Genomic DNA, 27,757 nt, shown 5'->3' on the forward strand with positions numbered 1-27,757 from the left:
TTTTCTTAAGAAAGTTACTTGTTCCTAGTCCTTTATGGAGGCTCTAGGGGAACATCATTTTCTTGCCTTTTCCAGCTTCTAGAGGCTGTCCACATCCTCAGCTAGTGGCCCCTTTTCATCTATTTTTTTTTCTTGAATTATGAGATTTTTTGTACTTTAAGTTCTTGGATACATGTGCAGAACGTGCAGGTTTGCAATATAGGTATACACGTGCTATGGTGGTTTGCTGCACCCATCAACCTGTCGTCTACATTAGGTATTTCTCCTAATGCTATCCCTCCCCTAGCCCCTCACTCCCTCACAGGCCCTGGTGTGATGTTCCCTTCCCTGTGTCCATGAGTGCTCATTGTTCAACTCCCACTTATGGGTGAGAATATGCAGTGTTTGGTTTTCTGTTCCTGTGTGAGTTTGCTGAGAATGATGGTTTCCAGCTTCATCCATGTCCCTGCAAAGGACATGAACTAATCCTTTTTTATGGCTACATAGTATTCCACAGTATGTATGTGCCACATTTTCTTTATCCAGTCTATCATTGATGGGCATTTGGGTTGGGTCCAAGTCTTTGCTATTGCAAGTAGTGCTACAATAAACATACATGTGCATGTGTCCTTTTAGTAGAATGATTTTTATAATCCTTTGGGTATGTACCAAGTAATAGGATTACTGGGTATTTATGGTTCTAGATCCTTGAGGAATCACCACACTGTCTTCCACAATGGCTGAACTAATTTACACTCCCACCAACTGTGTAAAAGTGTTCCTATTTCTCTACATCCTCTCTAGCATCTGTTGTTTCCTGACTTTTTAATGATCGCCATTCTAACTGGTGTGAGATGGTATCTCATTGTGGTTTTGATTTGCATTTCTCTGATGGCAAGTGATGATGAGCTTTTTTCATATGTTTGTTGGCCACATAAATGTCTTCTTTTGAGAAGTGTCTTTTTATATCCTTAGCCCATTTTTTGATGGGGTTGTTTTTTCTTGTAAATTTGTTTAAGTTCCTTGTAGATTCTGTATATTAGTGCTTTCTCAGATGGATAGATTGCAAAAATTTTCTCCCATTCTGTAGGAGGCTGAGGCAGAAGAATTACTTGAACCCAGCAGTTCAAGTTCAGTGTAGGCAACACAGTGAGATTTCATTTTTAACAAAGTAAAATAAAATATAAAATAAAAGCCATGGGGAAAAGGTAAACCATTATATGTACTTTGGGGACAATTCTATATTCCCTTTGGTGTGGGGGCAGGGAATGTTGAAACCATACTTCATTCTTTACAGTGAGACAAATTACAAGTAGATCAAAGATTCAGATATGAAAAATAAATAATAAATATGCCCCAAAGGATAATTATTTTATAAATTTGGAGTCAGAAGACTTTTCCAATGATGACTCAAAATTAAGAAGCCATAAAAAACTGTTAGATTTGACTCCATAAAATAACAGTGTTTGAACTTGTGCTTGGATGAAAAATACAACCTGTAAAACCAGAAGACAAGATGACAAACTGGGAAACAATATTACAATTACACTCCAGACAATGACCAAAAGGAAAATACAAAAGGCACTTAAAATAAGAAAAAATGCTCAATGTCACTCATGAAAAGAAAAATGTAAATTTAAATCATACTGAGATACTTTAGTTTTCCACCTATCAAACTGAAAAAAAGTCAAAGTTTGATAACAGATACATTTTCTGCCTATAGCACTCTCATTGCTTGTGGCAATGAAATGTAAATTCATGCAAGTTACTATAATGCTACTATAATTAAAACAGTGTGATTTTGGCTTAGGGGTTGGACAGTAGATCAATGAGAAAGAATATAGAGTTTAGAAATAGACTCACATATATGTGATCAATTGATTTCTGACAAAGATCCAAAAGCAAGTCAATGAGAAAAGGAAAGCTTTTTCAATACTGTTTTTCAATACTGTTCAATACTTGTTGCTGAATCGATTGGATACTTGTATAGCAAAAATGAATACTTCTTGATCCCTACCTCACACTATGTATAAACATTAATTCAGGTTGGATTAAACACTTAAATGTGAAGATTTCAAGTCTAAAGTTTTTAGAAGAAAACTCAGAAGATTATATTCATAACCTTGTGCCATGTGAAAACTTCTTAGCTCATGGAGGACACTATAATAAATAGATTAAACTTAATCAAAATGAAAACTTTTGCTGATCAAATAAATAGCTAAGAAAGTGAAAAGGTAAGCCACAGCCTGGGTGAAAATATTCTCTCTCTCTCTCCATACGCCCACCACCCCCCCCCCACCCCACATACATTAGAACACATATATACACAACATCATATCTTTTGTAACAGTGGGAATATATTCTGTGAAATTCACCTTTAGTGATTTTGTTGTTGTGTAAACATCACAGTGGACTTGATGAACTTGGATGGTATAGCCTATAACACACTTATAGTCTATTGCTTGTAGGCTATAAACCTGCACAACATGTTACTGTGCTGAATACAGTAGGCAACTGTAACACAATGGTAAGTATTAGTTATCTGGAAACACATTTAAGCATAGAAAAGGTACAATAAAAATATGACATTATAGTTTTCTGGGACAACTTTTGTACGTGTGTGTTCCATCATTGTTGACTGAAATGTCATTATGTGGTGCATGACTCTATAAATAAATATGAGTATAAAAATAAACACATATTTATACAGTAATGTACTATATCTATGTCTGTCTATCTATCTATCTATCTATCTATCTATCTATCTATCTATCTATCTATCTAACAAAGGACCTCCCCCCAGGACCCAGCAATTTCATGGTTAGGTGTATGTCCAAGAGAGATGAATGTATATGTTTTATACTCACAACAATATTTGCACAAGAATGCTTATATCAGTTATATTCTTAATAGCACTAAAATAAAAATAACTCAACTGCTCATAAACAGGAGAATGGATCAACAAACTGTGACATGTTTATGTAATGGAGTAGTATGCAACAACAATAAAGAATAAACTGCTGGTACTCACGACACCATGGAAAAATCTCAAAAACATATTGAGCTGAAGAAGTCAGGCACAAAACAGTACAAACAGTATGACTACATTTACATTAACTTCAAGAATAAGAAAAACTCATCTTTGATATAGTTAGAGATAAGAATAGTGGTTGTCTCTGTGGGAGAGATGTGTTGGCTGGAAAGCAGTAAGAAAGAATTTCTAAGGTTGATGTTCTACATGTTGAAATGCTATTCTGTATCTTGATCTGGGTGTTGATTACACAAGTTCATGTGCTTTCAAACTCCATGAAGCTGCCTACTTTTATTTTTATTTTTAGACACAGGGTCTCACTTTGTTGCCCAGGCTGGAGTTTAGTAGCATGATCATAGCTCACTGCAGCCTTGAATTACTGGGCTTGCCGGGCGCGGTGGCTCACGCCTGTAATCCCAGCACTTTGGGAGGCCGAGGCGGGCGGATCACAAGGTCAGGAGATCGAGACCACGGTGAAACCCCGTCTCTACTAAAAATACAAAAAATTAGCCGGGCGCGGTTGTGGGCGCCTGTAGTTCCAGCTACTCGGGAGGCTGAGGCAGGAGAATGGCGTGAACCCGGGAGGCGGAGCTTGCAGTGAGCCGAGATCGCGCCACTGCACTCCAGCCTGGGCGACAGAGCGAGACTCCGTCTCAAAAAAAAAAAAAAAAAAAAAAAAAAGAATTACTGGGCTCAAGTGGTCTTCCCACCTCAGTTTCCCAAGTAGCTGGGACTACAGGCACATGCCACCATGCCTGGCTAATTAAAAAAATTTTTTTTAGAGATGGGGCCTCATTGTGTTGCCCAGCCTGGCATAAACTCCTGACCTCAACTGATCCTCCCACCTTGACCTCCCAAAGTGCTGGGATTACAAGCGTGAGCCACTGTGCCCAGCCTGACCTGCACACTTTCAATTGATGCATTTTATTGTCTGAAAATTATATCTCAATAACGTGGAATTAACATGAAAAGTTAATATTTGATACAACTGTGTAGCTGCATGAATGTTCACTGCTTTATCTATATACTTAAATTACAAATGGATCAAAGATTCAAATGTGAAAAGTGAAAATCATAAATGTACTAAAAGAAAATGCAGGAGAATACTTTTACAAATTCAGATGAGGAAGTCCTTTGTAACAGTGACTTGAAATTAAGAACCCACAAAAAATTCGATAAATTCGACTCCATAAAATAGCAATGTTTGAAATAGTGCATTAGTCTGAAAATGTATTAAAAAGACTGAAAGTAAATACATCAAGAGGTTAGCAGTGAAATTCTTTGCATTTTGTAGTTATTGATGAATCTTATTTTCTTATGTTTTTATATGCATTCCACAAATTGAATGTATCCCTTTTAGAATCATTACAAAAATTGTCCGAAAAACTGTTTCTGCTTCGTTAGTTTCTTAGACCTTTTTTCTGCTTCCACACCTTTCTAATAATTTTTATTCTGTTCCTCTTGTGTCTCACATGCAGAGTTGTTCCTTCCTTCCATGGCTGATTCCCTTTTGATTTCTTCAGGACCACATTTCATCCATTATGCTCCCCCTTTTCTTGCCTCTTTCATGTCTTCTTTACTACTGGATGATTTTTTCTTGCCCTATAAGCACGGCTGTTAACTGATCCTACAGTATGTCTGACCCATAGCCGTGAGGCACTCCTTCCATGAAGGTGGCTTCTGCCTTCTTTTCATTACCAAACCTTTTGACAGAATAGTGGGTATTTGTCAATCTTTATTTTTCTACCACCAAGTCATTTGTTAACTTTTGTCAATCTGGCTAGCCTGTAAATTACTTTACTGCATACTCCACCTCGGAGATCTTCTTTATCTACCTTCATACAGCTCCATTGCCGGTGCAGAAATGTTCATCCTTCCTATGGACAGAGCAAGGCTCAAATTCTTGTTTGCCTGGCAGCCAAGACCCTCAACAATCTTGACCCAGCTGACTTTACCTCATATGCCAGGACCCCCGACCCACTCTATACATTCTAGCCCAACTGCATCCTTTGCCATCCCCCAAGCTCTTCCTGCTCTGTCCCTCCACTGCACATTTGTTGTTGGAGTTCCCTCTACCTTTCCTCATCTGTGTGTTTCAAGGGTGTTCTGGAAGAGACTCTAGGGCTTACGCATATCTGGTTCTCCTCTCCTTTTGGGCACATGGGAGGCTTACCCTCTCTTGCCCCTTTGCAATTAGGCAGGGTTTTACCAAGACTTTGTTTTCTGGTTCAAAATCTTTGGGCTGTCTCTTCCCTGCCCCAGGAACTGACAAGGCAGCTGTTCTAGAAATGCTTCTCTCTTTTCTCCTCTCTTCTCTTCTCTTCTCTTCTTTTCTTTTTGTGAGTGTCATTTTGGAGAATCTCAGCTGTCAAAATTGAAGTCCACACTGTCCTGGAAGATCGAATCTGGAAGTGATAGAAAGTTCTCTTGACAGCTTTGTGCCCTGTCTTTCTGAGAAAGGGATTGTGCACAATATAGGAAGAATGGGCACTGGGGCCAGCCTGAGACTGGTAGCTGAGGGATAAGAAGGCCTCATCTGCCTCTGTAGAGCCAGTGAGGAATCCATGAATTGTAAATATTAAATTTACATAGATTAAATATTTAAAATATTAAATTCAATATTGTAAATATTAGATTCCTGAATCATGTGTGCGTCTTCTTCTTCTTCTTTTTTTTTTTTTTTGAGACGAATTCTCGCTCTGTTGCCCAGGCTGGAGTGCAGTGGTGCGATCTTGGCTCACTGCAAGCTCTGCCTCCTGGGTTCAAGCGATTCTCCTGCCTCAGCCTCCTGAGTAGCTGAGTACACCACTATGCCTGGCTAATTTTTGTATTTTTAGTAGAGACGGGGGTTTCACCATGTGGGCCAGGCTGGTCTCGAACTCCTGACCTCATGATCTGCCTGCCTCAACCTCCCAAAGTGCTGGGGTCAGAGGTGCGAGCCACCGCACCTGGCCATATATATATTTTCTTCACATGGGTGGTGCAATCAAACTATGGAACTATTCAATCACCACAGAGCTTTCCTTTGTCCTATGCCTAATTTGTTCTCCATTTCTATAATTGTGTCATTTTAAGAACGTTATATACATAGAATTATCAAATATATGGCCCTTTGAATTGCCCATTTTCACTCGGCATGCTGGCCTTGAGATCTTTAGGACATTTCTGTGATCTCTATTTTTTGGCTATTATAAACAAAACTGCTATGAACAATTGTGCATCTCTTCCATCCTTTTACTTTCGACCTACCTGTATCGTTATATGTGAAGTGAGCTTTTTGCAGAATGTATCATATAGTTGGGTCATGCTTTTTTATCCACTTTGCCAAGATCTGTCTTTTTTTTGATGTCTTTAGACTCTTCCCATTTGCTGTAATTTTCGATATTTAGCCGTATTTTATTTACTGTATTTTGTTTGTTCCTTCTGTTTTTTGTTTCTTTCTCTGTATTCTTTTTCCTGCCTTTCTGTGGGTTACTTGAATATGCTTTAGAGTTCCATTTTGATTTATCTGTTATGTTTTTGAGTACACCTATTGGCATAGCTTTTAAAATAGTTGCTCTAGGTGTTTCATGCTGTATGCATAACTTACCATAGTCTACTAGTGTTAACGTTTTATCAGTTTAAGTGAAGTGTGGAAAACTTGCCTTTGTTTATATTCCATTACTCGCCTCCATTTTGATACAATTGTCTTAAATATTTTCTACACATATATTGAGAACCACATCAGACAGTGTTATACTTCTTGCCTCAACCACGAAACATAATTTAGAAAACTCAGGAAGAGAAAGAAATTTATTTAAATTAATCATATATTAATTTTTATTATATTTTTTCCTGTCTGATCTTCCACATTTCCTTATTTTATAGTTTCGTTTGTGTTTAGAGAACTTTCTTTAGTCATCATTTTAGGTTGGTTTGCTGGTGACATCTTTTAAGTTTCTTTCGTCTGAGAATGTCTTGATTTCTCTTTGATCTTCTGAATGATATTTTCCAAGGGTATATAAATTTGGGTTGACAGTTTCTTTCTCCCTCCCTCCCTTCCTTCCTTCCTTCCTTCCTTCCTTCCTTCTTTCCTCCCTCCCTCCCTCCTTTCTTTCTCTTTCTTTCTTTCTCTTTCTTTCTTTCTTTCTCTTTCTTTCTTTCTTTCTTTCTTTCTTTCTTTCTTTCTTTCTTTCTTTCTTTCTTTCTTTCTTTCTCTTTTCTTTCTTTCTTTCCTCCTCCCTCCCTCCCTTCTTCCTTCCTCTCTTCTTTTCTTTCTTTCTTTCCTCCTCCCTCCCTCCCTTCCTTCCTTCCTCTCTTCTTTTCTTTCTTTCTTTCCTTCTTTCTTTTGTTCATTCATTCGTTCTTTCTTTTCCTTCCTTCCTTCCTCCCTCCCTCCCTCCCTCCCTTCCTCCCTTCTTTCCTTTTTCTTTCTTCCGTCCTTCCTTCCTTCTTCTCTTCTTTTTTCTTTCTTTCCCTCCCTCCCTCCCTCCCTCCTTCCCTCCCTCCCTCCCTCTCTCTCTCTCTCTTTCTTTTCTTTCTCTTTCTTTCTTTCTTTCTTTCTTTCTTTCTTTCTTTCTTTTTCTCTTTCTTTCTCTTTCCCTCCCTCCTTTCCCTCCCTCCTTTCCCTCCCTCCCTCCCTCCCTTCTTTCTTTCTTTCTTTCTTTCTTTCTTTCTTTCTTTCTTTCTTTCTTTCTTTCTTTCTTTCTTTCTTTCTTTCCTTCCTTCCTTCCTTCCTTCCTTCCTTCCTTCCTTCCTTCCTTCTTTTTTCTTTCCTCTCCTTCTTTCCCTCCCTCCTTCCCTTCCTTCCTTCCTTCCTTCCTTCCTGCCTGCCTTCCTTCCTGCCTTCCTTTTTTTCTGTCTTGCTCTGTCACCCAGGCTGGAGTGCAGAGGCATGATCTCTGCTCACTGCAACCTCCGCCTCCTGGGTTCAAGCGATTCTCCTGCCTCAGCCTCCCGAGTAGCTGGGATTACAGGTGCCCGCCATCATGCCCAGCTATTTTTTGTATTTTTGGTAGAGACAGGGTTTCACCATGTTGGCCAGGATGGTCTCGATCTCTTGACCTTTTGATCCATCTTCCTTGGCCTCCCAAAGTGCTGGGATTACAGGTGTCAGTCACTGCGCCTGGCCGACAGTTTTTTTTTTTTTTTTTTTTCTTTTAGCATTTGAAAACTGTCGTCCTACTTCATATTGGCTTCCATGGTTTATGGTGACAGACCTGCCATCAATTAAATTGTTTTCTTCTATTGGTAAGGTGTCATTTCTCTCTCACTGCTTTCATAATTTGTTTTGTCTTTAGTATTCAAAAGTTTGAATATGATATTTCCTGGTGTAGATTTCTTTGGGTTTATAATTTTTGGGGTTTGCTTGGTTTCTGGAATCTGTAGGTTTTTGTCTTTTGCCATATTTGTAAAATTTTCAGTGTTTATTCCTTCAAATGTTTTTGGCCTCACTTTTTCTCCTCCCTTACAGAACTCCGTTGACATGAATGTTAGATCATTTGATATAGCCATAAAGTTCCCTGAGACTCTATCTTTTTTTTTTTTTTTTTTTTTTTGAGACGGAGTCTCGCTCTGTCTCCCCGGCTGGAGTGCAGTGGCTGGATCTCAGCTCACTGCAAGCTCCGCCTACTGGGTTCACACCATTCTCCTGCCTCAGCCTCCCAAGTAGCTGGGACTACAGGCACCCGCCACCTCGCCCGGCTAGTTTTTTGTATTTTTTAGTAGAGATGGGGTTTCACCGTGTTAGCCAGGATGGTCTCGATCTCCTGACCTCGTGATCCGCCCACCTCGGCTCCCAAAGTGCTGGGATTACAGGCGTGAGCCACCGCGCCTGGCCGACTCTATCTTTTTAACACTATTTTTTTTCCTGTTTTTCAGGTCAGATGATGTCTATTATTGTATCATCAAATTCCCTGATGTTTTCCTGTCTGGCCTGTCTGTTCTGCTGTTAAGCCCATCTGCACTGAGGTTTCTATTTTGGTTCTATGGTATGTTTCAGTTCTGAAATTTCCACTGGAGTCTTTCCATCTTCTTCTTCACTGAGACTTTTCAGTTTTTGCATTTGTTATAAGAGTTTATTGAAGCATTGCTTATTGAAGCATTTTTGTGATGACTGTTTAAAAATGCTTGTCAATAAGTAAAAGAGTATAACTGGATGTTTGTAACACCAAAGATGCATGCTTGAGGGGATGGACACCCCATTCTTCATGATGTGATTATTACGCATTGCATGCCTGTATCAAATCATCTCATGTACCCCATAAATATATACATCTATGTACCCAGAAAAATAAAAAATAAAAAGTTAAAAACCCTTGTCCGTTCATTCTAACATCTTTTTCCTCTTGATGTTGGAATTTGTTGATCATCTTTTTTCATGTAAGTTGAGATTTTATGATCCTTGGTATGAAGAGTAATTGTTGATTGAAACCTGGACATTGGGGCATTATGTTATGAGATTCAGGATATTATTTAATCTTCTGTTCTGGCAGGTCTCCTCTGACACTGTTTTGGTAGGGGACGGGGGACACTGCTTCATTCCTACCAGGTGGGATTAGAAATAGAGGTTCTCTCCACTTTGCCCCTATTGACACCCAAGGGGAGAGCCCCCCTCATCACGGCTGGGAGGGAGGATTTTAGACTCTTATCTGGCCTCTGCTGATACCACCCGGGCCAGGAGGGGCAAGAATATCTTGTTATTGCTCCCATGCAGCTGACACTGCATGGGGGGTGGCCTTGGTACTGCTGGAGGAGGGAGAGAGTCCTGACTGTCCAGTAGGCCTCCTGTGACACTAAACCCCAGAGGAGAAAAGAAGAGCCTCACTGCAGCCTGTAGAGTTAAGTCCAGGCTTCCCGTGTGGTCTCCACTGACACCATGGTGGTGGGGCGGGGGTGCTTCCATGTCTCTTAGCAGGAATGAAAGTCCTGGATCTCTCACTTACCTTTCCCTGACTCCACCCCAGTGGGGAAGTTTGAGTGCCTTGTTACAGCCTGTGAAGGATAGAAGACTGGACTCCCTCCCTGGCCTTTTCTGGTGTGGATATGGGTGGGCAAAATGGTATTTTCGGTGGTGTTTGGCTGAGTTGAGTGGTTGTTGTCTAAAGGTTTTCTGCCTTTCTAGGCTGCCTCTTTTTTGGTTCTTTAAGCAGAGCAAGCTCTTCTGGTTTGTTTGTTTTGTCTGCACCTATTGGTGTTTCTGGTTGTTGGTTTGTCCAGCTCCCACTCTGGGATTTATGAGATAAAGAGTTAATCCAGGGAGCCCACCACAGTGTCACTCCTGGGGTCTCAATATCTTTAGGTGGTTTGGCTTCTTCTTCTACCTTTCAGAGTCTTCTTATGTTTATTCGATATGTAATTTCCAGGGTTTTTAGGAGGAGGAATATGGAAATAGAATCATTCTGGAAGTTCTCTACCTTGTCTCTTAAATGTATGAGAATAATTATTCTTATAACCTAAATGTCCAATAACAGATCAATGCACCTTATGGTACATTATGCAACCATTAAAATGATGGCTACAGGCTGGGTGCGGTGGCTCATGCCTGTAATCCCAGCACTTTGGGAGGCTGAGGTGGGCGGATCACAAGGACCTTGATCACAAGGTCAGGAGATCGAGACCATCCTGGCTAACATGGTGAAACCCTGTCTCTACTAAAAAAAAAAAAAAAAAAAAATACGAAAAATTAGCCTGGCGTGGTGGCATGCACCTGCAGTCCCAGCTACTCGGGAGGCTGAGGCAGGAGAACCGCTTGAACCTGGGAGGTGGAGGTTGCAGTGAGCCGAGATAGCGCGACTGCACTCCAGCCTGGGCGACACAGGGAGACTTTGCCTCAAATTAAAAAACAAAACAAACAAACAAACAAAAAATGGCTACAATACAATCTTATGTTTTGATTAGAATTAAAAATGCTTAGATGACATAAATGAAAGAAAGATTACACAAGTGTGTGCATATGTTAGTATGATTATAGTTGTGTGGAAAAATCTATCATAAGAAAGAAAACCAGAAGAAAGTACCCCAAAATATTGACTATGGCTGTTTGCAAGATGAAATCATAAGTGACCTTTTCCCTTTTAATCAGCCAAATTACAGAAAAGAGAATCTAGTACTTTTATAATAAAAAAATACAATTTATTATTCTATTCCTAATTTTTTTCTCAGAAAGATACACACAACTGTTTTCTAAGATATATGACATTTTGCATGGGTTCATTAATGTGTTTGTATTTGAGGAGTTAAAAAATATTTTCAACCTGGGTTTTTGTATGTTGAAACTATGGTTATGGGTTTAGATGATTCTCTTGCCATAAAATGAATATTCTATCAACACTAATCAGCCATAGAGCTATATTTACCATGTGAAAGGAGTAAAACATGTTTTATTTGGAGATGAGCAAGAACACTTTATGGGCTCCCAGCATACCACAAATAAGCCGGAAGGAGAGGAAATAGTAAAGCAGAAAGACTGAGGATACCTGGAGGGCAGTTCCAGGATATGAGCGTCCCCTGGATTTGTGATTCCTGTTTGGATGCCCCTGTTGAAGCCCCATCTCCTTTCTAGGATGCTGCCGGCTTTGATTCCTCTACCTGCTGTCCTTAACATTCACAAACAGCAGTTTTCAACCGTGCAGATGACATAGGCTGAGCATGGCTCACAAGTGTTGCTCGAGGTGCATGTGGTCGAACATGGGTTACAGGAAAGCCTGGGGAAAAATTGATGTTAAACCAAGCTTAGCAAGGGAATCTTGATAAAATGGAAACTCAGACAAACCATGTCAAAGTTTGTCCACAAATTATGTTCTGAAAAAAACTCTGCACAATAGCATTGACTGAAGCCTGTTTCTTCTCCGCACCCAGAATTGCCACTTCATGTTCACTGTAGCAGTGGCAGTTGAATAGAATTTTATATTTTTTCTTGATTTTGCAAATGTTATCTCAGGCCTATTCCTGATTTTCCTTTAGTGGAAAACAGGAACAAAGGGAGATGCCAGTATGAAATGTTACACTAATAATTAATCTGCCTTTATAATATTTTAAAAATATCTCTAGTGTCATGTGCTTAACCTCAGCCACTGTTCAGCCCTCTTTTAAGAAGATCCCTGAGCACATTGGGGAGGTTTGAACTTGTCCAGACCTTGGGGAAACAGGATTCTTTTACATCAGCCTCTTTGTGACTCTGGGGGATATCATGAGTAACTGTGGAACTTGCCTGCTGTCCTCACTGTCCAGCAGGCCCCGATACGTGTTGATCTCGCCCTCCAGCCGGGCCTTCACGTCCAGGAGCACCTGGTACTCCTGGTTCTGTCGCTCCAGGTCGCAGCGGATCTCGGCCAGCTGGTTCTCCACGTTATCGATCAGGCACTGAATCTGGGCCAGCTGGGAGCTGTACTGGGCCTCGGTTTCTGCCACGGTGCATTCCAGAGATTCTGTCTGCAGGAGGAAACATTGTCCAAAGGACCATGAAGTGCAGTCTCTCGGGCCAGAGTGCCTATTTTCAAATCCTTGCTTACCCTTTTCTAGCTATGTGACCACTGGCAAATTATTTAGCTTCTGTGAGTCTCAGTTTTATTCTCTATATGCAAAGTATTTGTCTCATTAGAGGGTTGTGAAGATTAAGAGTTAATATGTGTAAAGCATTTAGAACAGTGCCAGCCGTACTGCCACTGTTCTACATGTCAGCTATCACTACCACCACTATGACTACAGCAATACATGACTTATTTGTGAAGCTTAAGGACTATCAACAGCATATGAGAGGAAAGATTGAGTTTGGGCTCTTGGCAGGGAGGGGTAGTATAGTGCTGTTAGGAGAAGAGGCTCTGGATACCAGAGGCTGGGAAGGGCATGTGTGTGGTAAGGGGATGAAGAGAGGTTGGTTAATGGGTGCAAACATACAGCTAGACAGAAGGAATACGTTTTCATGTTGGACAGCAGAGAAGGGTGACTACAGTTAACAACAATACACTGTGCATTTCAAAATAGCTAGAAGAGTGGGCTTGAAATGCTCCCAACACGTAGAAATGATAAATACTTGAGGTGATGGATGCTGTAAATATCCTGACTTGATCGTTACACATTCTATGCATGTTACAAAATAGCACATCTACTCCATAAATATTTACAAATATTGTATATCAATAAAAATAAATTTAAAAAGAGAGAGAGAAGAGGCTCTGGGATTCAACTGGCTGAACTCAGCTTCCAAGTTTGCCTCTTAGAATTGCATCCTTTGCAGGTTACTTAATCTGAGTCTCAGTTTTCCTTATCTGTGTCATGGGATAAAGGTATCTATCCCGTGAAGTTACTGTGAGGCTTAAATGAGCATAGTGCCTCTCACTGGATGAATGCTCAGCTATTGTTCTCCTAGGTATTCTCCGCAGGATCTAATGACATGCACACAGTGGTGCTTGACCAGAACTGGTTCATGTCATCTTGGACGCATGGTGTTCTTGTTGCTTGAGTGGGGTGGGGTACAGTGAAGGATCAGGTTGAAGTGTAGATCCTGTAGGGAAACTGTAGGATGAAATGTTTGAAAATGATTCTTTGTTTTAGATATAACAGTGAGCCTGGAAAACTGGCCTGAATCAAATGAGAATTAAAACCTGCTGGAATGCTTAAGTGACCATGGCCTGGAGGTTTCTCTCGCTCTGCTTCTCCCTCCCTGTCTCTGGAGGCTGCTGCAGCATCAGACTCAAGCCCAGGAGTGAAGGTAAGGCATCTTAGAGGGACAACACAAGCTGTGGACCTGTCACTTCTGCTTCTATTAATACTGGGTAAACGGCAGTACTTGGGAAAGGCAAGGAAATGTGATCCCTGGATATGGAAGAGGGCTTAACATCTCAGAGCCTGACTTATCAGTGACATAACGGACACTGCCTTTGCCTCACGCACCAGGCTTTGCTGTGCTTGGAGCTCAATTTCCAGAGCATTGGCTGTGCGTTTCAATTCCAAGATCTCCGTCTGGCAGCCCTGCAGCTGCTCCGCACTGGACAGTTGCTGCTGATTCAGCTCTTCTGTCTGAAACACAGGCACCATTAGAGAATTCACAAAAGGCGGAAGTCTGTAACCTTGCCATTTTTTCGATCTGGGTGCTGACCTGAACAGCAAACCATTCTTCGGCTTCTCTGCGATTGTTGGCAAGCACCGTTTCATACTGACAGCGCATCTCATCCAGGACCCTGTTGAGGTCAAGGGTGGGGGCAGTGTCCAGCTCCACACTGAGGCGGTCGCCAAGCTGTCCACGAAGCAAGTTGACTTCCTGAAAGTGGGATGGCATAAAGATGTCACAGAATGATGGGGAAAAATCCATTTGACATCCAATGGCATTCTACTTCTGTTTTGTGGAGTAGTAGGTAAAAGTGTGAGATTTTGATTCAGGTTGTCTGGGCTGAATCTCTTTTCACCACTTAGAAGGGCCTCAATTTCTTCGTCTGTAAAATGGACATAATAATCGGACATTTTTCCAGAAGGTTATTGTGAGATCTAGAAGAGTTAATCTACACATAATTAACTTATAAAAGTTAATTATGACACATAGTAAGGTGTCAATAAATGTTAGCTATGATTGTCATCAACAAATATTCAAAGAGCAAACGTACTTTGTTACATCATTCAGCTTTTCATTTTCTAGCTTTATCACTGTATTAATCACTTTATATTTTATGACTTTTAAAAGTTTATAAATGCGGAATATTTAAAAACACTGGTCCAGATAGTGCATGAGTCCTTATCCCTTTTTTGAAACGGACTTCATAGTCTGTTTCTCAGACTGATTTTCATACCCTGTGGATTGGAGCTAGGGGTGGCATAAAGCCTCCAAAGGAAGCCATTTGTGAAGTTACTCACCTCCTCCACAAAGGCAAGGGCAGGAGAAGAGTTTGGTTCCTTTGTCTGGCACTGTCTAGGGGCTATTTCACATGTTAATTCAGAGACACGCTGGAATGATCAGGTTGAATAGTAATAATGCCTCGAGTAGTTTTTCCGCTTTTTTGTTTGTTTGTTTTTTGAGATGGAGTCTTGCTCTGTTGCCCAGGTTGGAGTGCAGTGGCGAGATCTCGGCTCACTGCAACCTCCGCCTCCTGGGTTCAAGCTATTCTCCTGCCTCAGCCTCCCGAGTAGCTGGGACTACAGGTACCCGCCACCATGCCCAGCTAATTTTTGTATTTTTAGTAGAGATGGGGTTTCATCATATTGGCCAGGCTGGTCTCGAACTCCTGACCTTGTGATCTACCTGCCTCGGCCTCCCAAAGTGCTCGGATTACAGGCATGAGCCACCACGCTTGGCCCTGCCTGGAGTAGTTTTATTCCAGCTTAAGCAACATCTGCCCAAATTTGATTTACAAACATCAACAGATCATCTGTCAGTGTTAAGTACGTTACTCTCGGAGTCCTTCAGTGGCGTTGCCGCTTTCCTCACCTCTTCATGGTTTTTCTTAAGGCAAAGGAGATCTTCCTTCAGAGACTCCACATGGGCCTCCAGATCAGATTTGCACAGGGTCAGCTCATCCAGGATCCCATGCAGGCCACTGATGTCTGCCTCTAATAGCTGGCGAAAGGACAGTTCACTCTCGTACCTTTCACGGCAAAAGAGAAATCCAATGCTTACTTTGCTGAACGCTGTGCAAAGTGTGGGGATACGTGGAGGATCGACACATGGACTTCAGGAAGCCACATGCATAATTTCTCTTAATTCCTAAGTAATGATAAATTCAAGCTTTTAAAACATTCTTGACTTTAAAATATTATATAGAGAATATTTGTGGGTGGGTGTGTGTGTGAGAGAGAGAGAGATTAAGAGAGAGAGAGAGAGCGAGCCATAAATTATTTTCAAATTAAAATTAAGGCGGGGTGTGGTGGCTCATGCCTGTAATCCCAGCACTTTGGGAGGCCGAGGCAGGTGGATCACCTGAGGTCAGGAGTTCAAGACCAGCCTGATCCACATGGTGAAACCCCATCTCTACTGAAAATACAAAAATTAGCTGGGTGCGGGTGGCGGCGCACGCCTGCCTGTAATCCCGGCTACTCAGGAGGCTGAGGCAGGAGAATCGCTTGAACCCAGGAAGCAGAGGTTGCAGTGAGCCGAGATAGTGCCATTGCACTCTAGCCTGGGCGACAAGAGTGAAACTCCTCAAAATAAGTAAATTAAATTAAATTAAATTAAATTAAATTAAACTTACTTTGACTTAAAGTCATCAGTGGCCAGTTTGCAGTTGTCAAGCTGTACAGCAAGTCTAGAATTCTCTGCTTTCGTGCATAAGATCTGGGAAGCAAGCCATTATGTGACAAATGATTCTTTGAGAGAAACCTAAATAAACTTCTATCCAACAGCTATGCCATTAGTTATCTTTTGAAAGTCTTTATAAGAAAGTATAAAATCACCCTCAGCCTGCTTTTCTTATTGACCTTGTCGCTTCATGAAGAAAAAAGCAGTGCCAATTTAGAAGCAAAATAGAGAAATAAAAAGGTTTAGTTTTTTAATAACATAAGACACTTTGCAACATCCCTAGGCAGTTGAACACCATTAACGTTTTCTCCATCAGTAGTTTGTATTATGACTCTATCCTCTCCCATAATAATAGAAATTCATCAAGGAGACAAGCAAATGATTACTAGGTGGTTAAAAAGATGGCATTTGACGATTTGTGTTCAGATAATATAAATGTTCAGTGTCAAATACAAAAGCGATTTTGGATGTAATACAGTTTTTCTGCATTCTATAGATGATGAAGGAAAAGCCTAAGGGCGAGTTACTTTATTATAGTCACTCAGTTATCAGGGGTAGTTCTGGCGCTGGTGCTGAGGTTTTCTGACTTTCAGTCCAGTGGTCTCCCCTATGTACCATTAATCCTGGAATTCCCCTTTCCCTTGGTTGCCTTCTGGAAAACCGTCCCTCTGGTAGAAAGATAAAGCAAGTCATAGATCCGGAAGGTGGAGCACTAGGGCAACAGGACACACACCTTTTGTTGGAGATCTTCAATGGTGTTGAAGTAACACTGATAATCCGGGCACACCATTGGGATATCCTGTTCACATTGTTCTTGGATCCTGGATTCCAGCTCTGCGTTGGTCTCCTCCAGGCTGCGCACCTTCTCCAGATAGTTGGCAAGTCTGTCATTCAGGAACTGCATCGTCTCCTTCTCATTGCTAGTGAACACCCCATCCTCACACCAGGCACAGTTCCCCACCAAGCAGGGACTGTTACAACTCCCAGTAAAGTAGCATGGCAGGAGGCAACCGGTCAGCCCGCGAGACCTGGATAGGAAGCTTGGAGTCTGACATCGGGATGTAGCACAGGCACCGGGGAGACAAGCTGTTTCTATGCAACAGCTTGAGGCAGGTGCACAACCGGAGGCCGTGGTACAGGATTCAGGAGAGCAGTGTGTGGAGGAACAGTCAGAAGTCATCCTTCCAGAAGCAAAGACAGAGGCTGGCTGCAAAACTTCAGTTGCCTTGACTCCAAAACTCTCCTTCCCTCCTGAGAGTTTTATAACGCCCCAAAATGGGTGTTTACAGACTGCACCGGATGTTTTCTTTATCACTGATGGTGCCAGTTTTCATACAAACATCTCATTAGAGTTGTTTATTTACTGAGGAAGAGTTTTATGCCTCATAAAAGAGGGATAACTTTAGGTTACCGAAGCAGGACCTACACCATTTCCATGTGCCAGACAAAACACTTATTTCAGAAAATTGTCATAGGAAACATTGTCCTTTTGACAGAATAAGAAAAGAAAGAGAAAATTTGGCCAATCAATAATTATAGATACAACTCATTACAAATCAGGAAAATAACATGTCCACAGATTTTGATTCTGTGCATTGATTGCTTGGGTCCCCTTTTAAAATTAGTATTACAGCTCATAAAATGACATTTATTTGTTTGTGCCACACCATAAAAATGGTCAGTGTGATTAGCAATCTTTCAATGCTTTTTGTGTTCTCAGAGTATGTGCTGACAAGACTGGAGGAGTGAGCTATATATTAGACTTAATGTGTGTGTGTGTGTTTGTGTGTGTGTATACAAACATGTCTACCTGCGTACAAATGGAAAAGTCACTTTACGTAACTGATAGGAATAACTTGTTTTTCTGCAGGCTAAAATATAAATTGGTTAGAGCTGGAATTATGATCTTTGATTTTCTGAAACTTGCCTTCTCCCCATTTCTCATTTCTTGTTATTAGATAAGTTATACTATTTTACGTGTATTTCTAATGAGAGTGAAATATAAATTGTAAGTTATAACCTTTTAGTCCCTTGGGAATTCCTCAATGATTATACTTCAGAGTAGGGACAAGGAACCCACAGGAGTCTTTTCTTCTGAGATGTACAGCCTGTTTTCTCCTATTTATTTATTTATGAAGGCCTGAATTTCATGAAAATTAATAATGCTGGAACTTGCAAAATAAAATTTTATTTAGGTTCCAAATCAGTGATTCCACTGGATGAAATCTCTGGTGCCAAATCTGACAGATAGGAACTTGAGATGTGTAACTTTTTTGGATTCTGTCTTGGATTTCAGCTCCATTATGAAGCATAATCTGTTTCACTTTGCTTGGTTTTAGTCGTTATGTTTATTTCATTTTCAAAGGTGCATAGAGAAAATTGCCTGTAGAATTTTTGAGAACATTATAGGAAAAGAAAACACAGTAATCTGAAAAAGTTAAAAATTTTTTGATCCAGAATAAACTTATTTTTTCCCCTAATCCTGAGGGCTACTTCCTGGGTAGCTGATAATAGAAACCAAACCAGAAGAACATATGTAAGTGAGTTAAAATAGTCTCTGAGGATTTATTACTCCCTGGGCAGAGTTAGGTTTGAATTTAGTGATTCTCTTTACACATCAACACTTATGCAAAAAGTTCTTAGAGTGTCTCATGGTATATTGACGCTGCTCTGCAACAAATATGAGTTCAAGGATTCAAAAACACTTCTGAAAAATTACAAATCTCTGAAAGAAAATTATCTTTTCACAGTAACCTAATGAGTCAAAAGAAAAGTATCTTTGAAGAAAACCCACGTTTTGGTTGTCCATCACAGGTTCCAGTTAGCTAAAGCGCAGTCATGTAACTGCAGGTAAAATAAGAAATATTTCCTTTTGTCTGGAACTAATTTCTAATTGTAAAGTATTGGTTACTAGTTAGTGTCCTGCAGGGTAGGACTATTTGTTTTGTTCTTGATTAATTAGGTAGTGTTGTATAATAATGATCTATAGCTATAGTCTCCATCGTAGAATATGGAAATCACCCAGAATTCATTTCTGTGGAGTCCTCCTTAGGGAAGAGAAGTCAGGCTGGCAGGACCAGAGGAAAGCAAAAAAATAAAAATAAAAAATAAAAAATAAAAAAAAGAAAGAAAGCAGATACGCTATAAGATTCATCTTCTTCATCATGGTCCAGGACACATAACCCTCCTGCACAATATTTCTGCACCCAGCTATCACCAGACTTTCAGCTGATAGAAAAATGCAACTTAGCTCACTGCAACCTTTGTGTTATCAGTACTGCACAAACCCTCTTCAGCACACAGCACAAGCACCATGCTGTAAAATCTCCAGCACACCTTTTCCTCCTTGCAGACAGCCCCTTCTCTGCTGTGCTGCCCATTGCTTCCTTGCAACGTATTTTCATACTTTCTCTAATAAATCTGCCTTTCTTTACCTACAACTATGTTGATAAATTCTTTTTACCCCCATGCCGCCAGCCCCAGATAGTCGCTAATCACCCGTGACAATTTCTGTGGTGCACCATCATCAGAAGAAAGGAACATTGGGAATACAGAAAAAGAAATAGATGTCATGAAAGGCCATGATAAAAAAAAAAAACCAAAAAAACAGAAAACAACAACAACAAAAACAAACAAAAACACTGTAGTTTATTTTGTATAATACTCTGTATTATTTATTTTGTATAATACTTACAACATCCACCTAGGCTGCCAGAATCATTTCCCTAAAATACACACCTGCTTTTCGTCGCCCTCCACTTATGGAGTGCAAGCTTTCTACCTTGGCAAATATGACCTTCTCTAACCTAGTGCCCATTTACCTTTCTGGGCTCACTTCATGATGTTCTCTTTCACAAACCCTAAGCTCCAGCCATCCTTCAAGCTTTGTAGGTACTGTTTTCTTGGTCAAATGCTCTTCTGCCATTCCTTTCCTGGATGAACTCACATGTCAAGACTTAGCTGAAACATCATTCAGCTGCCTCATGTGGAGGTGGGGCTCCTCCCAGAGCACTTCGCATGCATTTCTGCTATAGCAGTTGTCTTGTGGCTTTTAACATTTGTGCATCAGGTTATAAGAGTTTACATGCGGCTTTAAGAAATTTGGCTCAGGGCCAAGGCTAGTATATACACGCAGTAACAAGGTTGATTTTCACTGTTTTGGGCAACAACCTAAGTAACTTTAACAGTGTCTGGGAATGTTCAAGGCCCGGCTCGGGTTCAAGCTGCAAGGGGAACACACAGCTGGCTGGGCCACGGGATGATCAAGGCACTCTGTTTCCCAAGGCAAAGAAGGAAGTGGGGGCTGATCTGGGGGACCCTACAGTACGATCAATCATCTTGAATGACTTGGTCACTCTACATTATCTTTTACATAAATTGCTTTATTCAATTAGTTGACAGGATTAGCAAATGGATTTTCCCCCCATCTATGTTGATGAGAAATATTGCCCGTAATTTTCCTTTCTTCTAATGACCTAGCTAGGTTTTGGTATCAAGTTGTATACTGGGTTCACGATATGGCTTGGCTTTGTGTCCCACCCAAACTTCATCTTGAATTGTAATCCCCAAATCCCCACGTGTTAGGTGAGGGACCTGGTGGGAGGTGATTGGATCATAGGGGCAGTTTCCTCTATGCTGTTCTTGTGATAGTGAGTGAGTTCTCAGGAAATCTAATGGTTTTGTAAGTGTGTGACAGTTCCTCCTTCACCCGCTGTCTCTCACTGGCCCCCATGTAAGAAGTGCCTGCTTCCCCTTGCACCATTATTGTAAGTTTCCTGAGGCCTCCCTAGCCATGTGGAACTGGGACTCAGTTACACCTCCTTCCTTTATAAATTATCCAGTCTCAGATATTTCTTTATAACAGTGTGAGAATGGAGTAATACTGTTCATAAATTAAATTGAGAAATGTTTCCTCTTTATTTCATGAGATTCTATTAGATTAGTGTTATTTCTTCCTTAAATGTTTGATGGAGTCCAGTGAGGCCATCTCTTCCAGGAGTCTCCCATGTGAAAAAGTTGTGTTTTGTTTTTAACTAGGAAAAAAAAGTCTGGGCATGGTGGCTTAAGCCTGTAATCCCAGCATTTTGGGGGGCCAGGCAGGCAGATCACTTAAGGGCAGAGTTCGAGACCAGCCTGGCTAATATGCTGAAGCCTTGTCTCCACTAAAAATACAAAAAATAGCTGGGCATAGTGGCAAACACCTGTAGTCCTAGCTTTTCGGGAGGCTGAGGCATGAAAATTGGTGAAACCTGGAAGGTGGAGGTTGCAGTGAGTCGAGATCACACCATTGCACTCTAGCTTGGATGAGAGTGAGACTCCGTTTCAAACACACATACACATACACACACGCCCACACACACAAATATATATATATTTGCTTACCTCTACATCAAATATTAAAAAATATCAAATTGCTTACCTCTACATATAGAAACCCCACAAAGCTATTCAGTTGTTCTATTTCATTTTGTGTGAAAGTTGCATTTTTCAAGGAGTTTGTTCACTTCACCTAAGTTGCAAAAATACTGAAATAAAGTGGTTCGTAATAATCCTTATCATGAATTTTAGTATCTGTAGTGTCTATATATTCTCACTATTTAATTCTAGATGTTGGTAATTTGTGTTTTATTTCATGCTTCCCCCATCAATCTGGCTTGATGTTCATCAGATTAATACTAATGTATTGTGTATTTCAAAGTTGCTGAAAGAGTAGATTTTTTTATGTTCTCACCATAAAACAATGATAAGGTGTTAGGTGATGGATATGTTAATTAGCTTGATTTACTGTTTCCACAATGCATAAATCAAAACACCACATTGCACCCCACAAACATACATATATACAATTATTATTTGCCAACTAAAAAATAACTAAATAGAAGTACTTCATGAATCCTTTCAAAGAATCATATTTTAGCTTCATTAATTTCCTCATTGCTTTCTATTTCATTGACTTCTGATATTATGTTTATTATTTCTTTCTTTCTACTTACTTTGAATTTTAATTGTTCTTTTTCTATTTAGTTGAAATGAAAACTTAAGTGATTAAAGAAGATATAAATGAAGGTGATAAAGATGTAAATCTTATTTTCTAATATAATCATTTGCTGTATATTTTCTACTAATCCAATGCTGTATGTATCTTATTAATTTTTAAAATCTTGTGTTTCCATTATCATTCAGCTCATAATATTTCTTAAGCTGTATTGGTATTTATTATTTGATCCATAGGTTATTAGAACTGTGTTGTTTGATTTTCAAGTATTTGGTGATTTTTCTAAATATCTTATTGATTTCTCATTTAATTCCGTTGTGGTCAGATAACATATTTTCTTAGATTTTGGAATTTATGGAGACAAATTTAATGGCCCAGAATATAGTCTACTTTGGTGAGAGTTCCTTGTGCATTTGAAAAGAATGTATATTCTGTAATTGTAAGGGGTAACATTCTGTGAATGTAACTGGGTAAAATTGCTTGATACTATTATTCAAATCTTCTTTATCCTTGGTAATTTTCTTGTCTGTTCTCTCAGATACTGACAGGGGATATTAAAATCATGAAATGTGATTTTGGATTTATCTGTTTCTCTCTTGACTTCTGGGATTTTTTTGCCTTATTTATTTTGAAGCTCTGTTATTGGGTCATATTTTTATGGATTATGGGACCACCTGATGAATTTTCCCTTTTTCATTATGAAATATCACTTTAAAAATTATCTAATATTTAAATGACCAAACTTCTTTCTTATCATTACTATTTGCATGGTATGTCTTTTTTTCAGACTATAGCGTTCAATTTTCTTGTGCTTTTATATTTAAAGCAAATCTCTTTTAAACAGCATAGTGTTGGGTTTTCTTTTTAAATCCAATCTGACATCCTCTGACTTTTTTTGGAGTGCTTACTTTATAATTAATGTAATTATTGATACGGTTGGTTTAAAATCTACCATCTTGCTATCTGTTTTTTATTTCCATGTCTTTTTGCTTCCTTTCCCCTTTGTTTCTCATCTAATTTTGGGCCAATCAAACATTCTACTTTATTTTCTATGCTAGCTTTATAAGTATATATCTTTTAATGGCTTTTCTAAAGGGTGGGATAGTTCTCCCAGGATTATGATATGCATCTTTACATTATTACAGTCCACTTGGAATTAATAATGTAGCACTTTATGTAAAATATGAGAACCTTACCACAGTAGAGTTCTTTTTGCTCCTTTCTGTTCTTTGTGCTATTATTGTCAATTTGCTTACTTCTGCATGTAGAAACCCCACGATGCCATTGCTTTTGCTTGAAATAATTGTCTTTTAGAATATTGAGAAAACAAAAAAGAGAAAGTCTCATATTTTATCCATGTATTTACCATTTTCAGTGATTTTTTTTCCTTCCTGAAGGTCTGAGACTTCATTTTGTATCATTACTCTTAAAATGTTTTTTATTGTGGCAAAATACAAGTAACATAAAATTTACTATCTTAACTGTTTTAAAGTGTACAACCCAGTGGTATTAAGTACATTCAAATGTTGTGTGGGCATCACCACCATCCTTCTCCATAACTCTCTTCACCTTTTAAAACTGAAACTCTGTTTCCTTTAAACAACTGTCCATTAACCCCACCCTTGTGTCCTGGCAAGAACTGTTCTACTTTTCATCTCTGATTTTTTTACTACATTTAACTACCTCATATAAGTGAAAGCATATAAGTGAATAGTATCTTTTTGTGACTGGCTTACTTCACTTAGCACAATGTCTTCAAGGTTAATTCATGTGGCATGTGTCAGAAAGTCCTTCCCTTTTAGGGCTGAATAATATTCCATTGTATGGATGTACCACATTTTGATTATCCATCCATCTATCAATGAATGCTTGTTTGTTTTCATATTTTAGCTATTGCGATTATTGCTGCTATGAACACAAGTATACAAATGTCTTTTAGAGCCCCTGCTTTCAATTCTTTTGGGCATATACCCAGAAGTGGAAGTGCAGGATCATAAGGCAATTCTACATTTAATTTTTTGAGGAACTGCTATATTGTTTTTCATAGTCACTGTACGATTTTACCTTCCTACCAGCAATGCTTGAGGGTTCCAGTTTCTCTCTCTCTCTCTCTCTCTATATATATATATATAATATATATAGGTATATATATTTTTTTTGTGTGGTTTTTTTTTTTTTGACCGAGTCTTGCTCTGTCACCCAGGATGGAGTGCAGTGGCACCATCTTGGCTCAGTGCAACCTCTGCCTCCCAGGTTCAAGTGATTCTCTTTCTTCAGCCTCCGAAGTAGCTGGGATTACAGGAGCCCATCACCATGCCTGGCTAATTTTTGTATTTTTAGTAGAGACGGGATTTCCCCATGTTGGCCGGGCTGATCTCAAACTCCTGACCTCAAGTGATCTGCCTGCCTTGGCCTCCCAAAGTGCTGGGATTATAGACATGAGCCACCACACCTGGCCGTTTTGTTTTTTGTATTTTATTTATTTTATGGTAGCCATCCTAATGGGTGGGAGGTGATGTCTCATTGTAGTTTTGATTTGCACTTTGCTAATGATTAGTGATGTGATGCTGAGTAGCTTTGCCTGTGCTTATTGGCTATTTGTATATCTTTTTTGAAGAAATGTCTATTCAAGTTCTCTGTCCTTTTCTGAACTGGTTTGTTTGTTTTTTGTCGTTGAGGTAAAATTACTCTTAAACCACAAGGACTTCCTTAGTGTTTCTTATAGTATAGATTTTCAGGCACTTAAAAAAGAAGTCAGCTTTATTCACCTAAAAGTGTTTTTATTTTTTCTTTAATATTGAAGGTTGTTTTTGCAGACTGTAGTGTTCACAGTTTTTTTCCTTTAGGACCTTATAAATGAGGTTTGATTTTCCTCTGACACTCATTTTATCTAAAGAGAAGTCAGACATTCATTTTTTCTTTGCTGCCTTCTATTTGATTTTTTTTTTTTTTCTTAACTGTTATTCAGCAGTTTGACTATGATATGTGTAGGTGGTGTGTGTGTGTGTGTGTGTGTGTGTGTGTATTGCAATTATCCTGCTAAGAGTTTGTTGAGATTCTTGAATATGTGGGTTAATAAAATATGTCATCAAATTTTGAAAATGTTTGCTTTCATTCCCTCCCAAATTTTTATTTTCTATTCTTTAACTCCTGTCAATTCTGATACTCCAATTTCATCCTTGTTTCACCACTTGATACTTTCCCACAGGCTTCTTAGCTTCTTCAATTTTTTTTCAATCCTTTTTTCTACTCTGGTAGGCTGGAACCTCAAAGTCTGTTAATAGTGAATGACCTCTGGTATCTCCATTCAGCTTCTAACCACCCAGCAGCCACTCTTTGCTGTGCCTGATGGAATTTCAGCCAGCGTATATGCAACTGCACCTTCTGTAAGTACTTGAGAACTTTTACACAGTCTTCTTCACTTACCTACATATATCTTCTTCCTCTCCAGAATAGCTTTCCAAACTCCATTTAGATACAGCTACTCGTGTTGCAAATGTGACATGTCTAGAGCAAGAAGAACAGAGTATTTCCATCTTGAATTCTCTCCTCCTTCTCTCCTTCTAGGTTGCAGTCAATTCCTCTTTGACCATGTCTTTCCCATTTTACCCCCATGACAACAGTCTTCATTGTTCTCAATTTTATGATCCCACAGCACTTTACTAATACTCCTGGTAGAACACATCATTTTTTTTTTATTGTAACACAGCAATTGACATTTGACAAATAATTATTAACTGTAGGAAGAAACAAATGGATGTTGTGTTTGTATTTGTTTCACCTGCCAGATGGTTAGCTTATTTTCAGCAAGGATAATAAAACACCCGACACACCATGGGCATTTAATAAATCTTAGTTGAATAAATAATGACATTATTATAATTTTTTCATAAATAGCTCATGTCATATGGATTAGTTTATGTATTTTGTCATATTTGGTGTTTGGGTAATGTTCAATATTTCTCAACCTGTCTGAAACCATTTTTTTTTGGAGGACAAGTCAGGAAAAGTCTACTTTCAAATATGCCGATGTACTAGACCATCTTATATGCAAGGACGTTTAATTTTCTTAAAACAGCAAAATTAAATTTTTGTCCATACTGCCACCATTTTTAGTTTCACTAAGGTTCCCAGTTTTTCTTAAAATGCCAATGTTCAGAGTTAAGAAACACATTTAATGAATGAACAGAAATAAACAGAAGTAATTGTAGACATTTGTGCTATGCCAGAGATGTAAAGTTTATTAGGATAATCATGAAGAACTTCCTTAATTTCCAGAAAGATAGCACCCAAGACTGGAAACAATTCCCAAAGCACCCACAGAAAGAGACACTTTAATATGAAGGAATCGGACAGCTTCGGGAAGCTGTAGGCATCCACCTACAGCTGCAGTTGGTTATAGCTGAATGGTCATTGAAAGTTTCTTGGTCTCTTTTTATTTGCAAGGGGTGATTGTGATAGCAACATCCTTGTTCCAATTTCTAAAACAGAGCACATTAGTTGTAGGTACTGAGATACGTGAACGCTAAAGCTTCTATGCTGACTCTTTCAGCCTCAGGCACTGAGCAAAGTAGCCATCCATCAGCAGCTTCTTGGGAGGCAGGGCTCACAGCAGGGCTGAGTGAAGGTGGTGAGGTTGAGGGTCTCCAGGCCTGGAGTTGGCTGGCAGGAATTGAGCAGGAAGCAGGTGGGCACGCAGGGCTGAGGAATGTAGCAGGGTGGGGGACAGTTGTCACAGCAGGTGGGCTCCAGTAACCAAACCGTGTGTGGGCAGGTGCTGGGCAGGCAGACTCCGCAGCGGCAGGATTTGTCGAAGGTGCAGATGGTGGTGGCGGGCCCGGTGGGGACACTGCAGCTGCGAGAGGCACAGCAATCCATGGCAATCAGTGTCTGTGGTATTTATGGGTTTGATTGAAAAGAAGGACAAGTCTTCTGAGGCGTGAATATCTCTCCTTTCTCTGGGGCTCTTATATATCCTCTCCACTGGGAGTTGGTCCAGCCAAGAGGCTTCTTTCCTGGTTCTTGTTTATGTTAGTGTACCCATTATTCTTTAATTTGTTTGACATTTAGACACTGTAAAGAGTCCCCATTTTCCTAATTAACTTTTATTTGAGTTCATTGCTAAATCTGAACTGATTACCCTTGCTATTTGTCACTGGAACACAAGCTTTATGAGGTATCACCAAAGCCTTCTGTTATTATATTTTCAACACCAGCCCTGCTGGGGAATACTGCATGACAGTGAGTCTGTACAATATGTGGGCCTGCTCTCCAGTGCTGCTTTATTTTTAATCTGTCACTTTATCTATACCAATTTGTCTGATAAAGTATCCTTGTTTTAAAGAGTTGAACTTAATTTTACTTTCTTTTAGCTTTGAGGATTTGAAGATCAAAATTACATTAATATGGAGAAATATGCTGTTGAGAAATATGGAAAAACTTTATAAAACACTTATTATTGTAGTTTTTTACTACAAATATTTTGTATACATTTGTTTAGTATTACATTACATTACTGGAGGAATCACATTGTGCATAGGTTCTGAAA

The 27,757-nt window shown here is 39.5% G+C and overlaps 2 protein-coding genes across 2 annotated transcripts; both read right to left on the reverse strand.

Annotated features, from left to right (window-relative positions):
* Positions 1-10,749: 10,749 nt before the first annotated feature.
* KRT40 (keratin 40) lies at positions 10,750-18,418 on the reverse strand. Its single transcript, XM_001102221.5, has 7 exons — positions 16,948-18,418; positions 16,168-16,250; positions 15,408-15,564; positions 14,088-14,249; positions 13,883-14,008; positions 12,201-12,421; positions 10,750-11,694 (listed from the first exon to the last, which is right to left on the reverse strand). The coding sequence occupies exons 1-7, from the start codon at positions 17,392-17,394 to the stop codon at positions 11,595-11,597; spliced, it is 1,296 nt and encodes a 431-aa protein (XP_001102221.3). The 5' UTR covers positions 17,395-18,418; the 3' UTR covers positions 10,750-11,594.
* An 8,006-nt stretch (positions 18,419-26,424) lies between these two features.
* Positions 26,425-27,321, reverse strand: LOC697328 (keratin-associated protein 3-3). Its single transcript, XM_001082888.4, has one exon. The coding sequence runs from the start codon at positions 27,085-27,087 to the stop codon at positions 26,791-26,793; it is 297 nt and encodes a 98-aa protein (XP_001082888.1). The 5' UTR covers positions 27,088-27,321; the 3' UTR covers positions 26,425-26,790.
* Positions 27,322-27,757: the final 436 nt, after the last annotated feature.

This window comes from Macaca mulatta, chromosome 16, assembly GCF_049350105.2.
Source record: "Macaca mulatta isolate MMU2019108-1 chromosome 16, T2T-MMU8v2.0, whole genome shotgun sequence".
In the NCBI taxonomy this organism is placed as follows: domain Eukaryota; kingdom Metazoa; phylum Chordata; class Mammalia; order Primates; family Cercopithecidae; genus Macaca; species Macaca mulatta.

What these genes read in the sequence shown, in the direction of transcription:
- KRT40 (XM_001102221.5), bottom strand. Translation starts at nt 17,394, where the DNA reads ATGACTTCTGACTGTTCCTCCACACACTGCTCTCCTGAATCCTGTACC. An exon ending in TTGAAGATCTCCAACAAAAG is followed by an intron (nt 16,251 to 16,947) that starts GTGTGTGTCCTG and finishes CTTGCTTCCCAG; the next exon opens with ATCTTATGCACGAAAGCAGA. An exon ending in CTGGACAGTGAGGACAGCAG is followed by an intron (nt 11,695 to 12,200) that starts GCAAGTTCCACA and finishes ATTTTTCCCCAG; the next exon opens with GCTTTCCTGTAACCCATGTT.
- LOC697328 (XM_001082888.4), bottom strand. Translation starts at nt 27,087, where the DNA reads ATGGATTGCTGTGCCTCTCGCAGCTGCAGTGTCCCCACCGGGCCCGCC.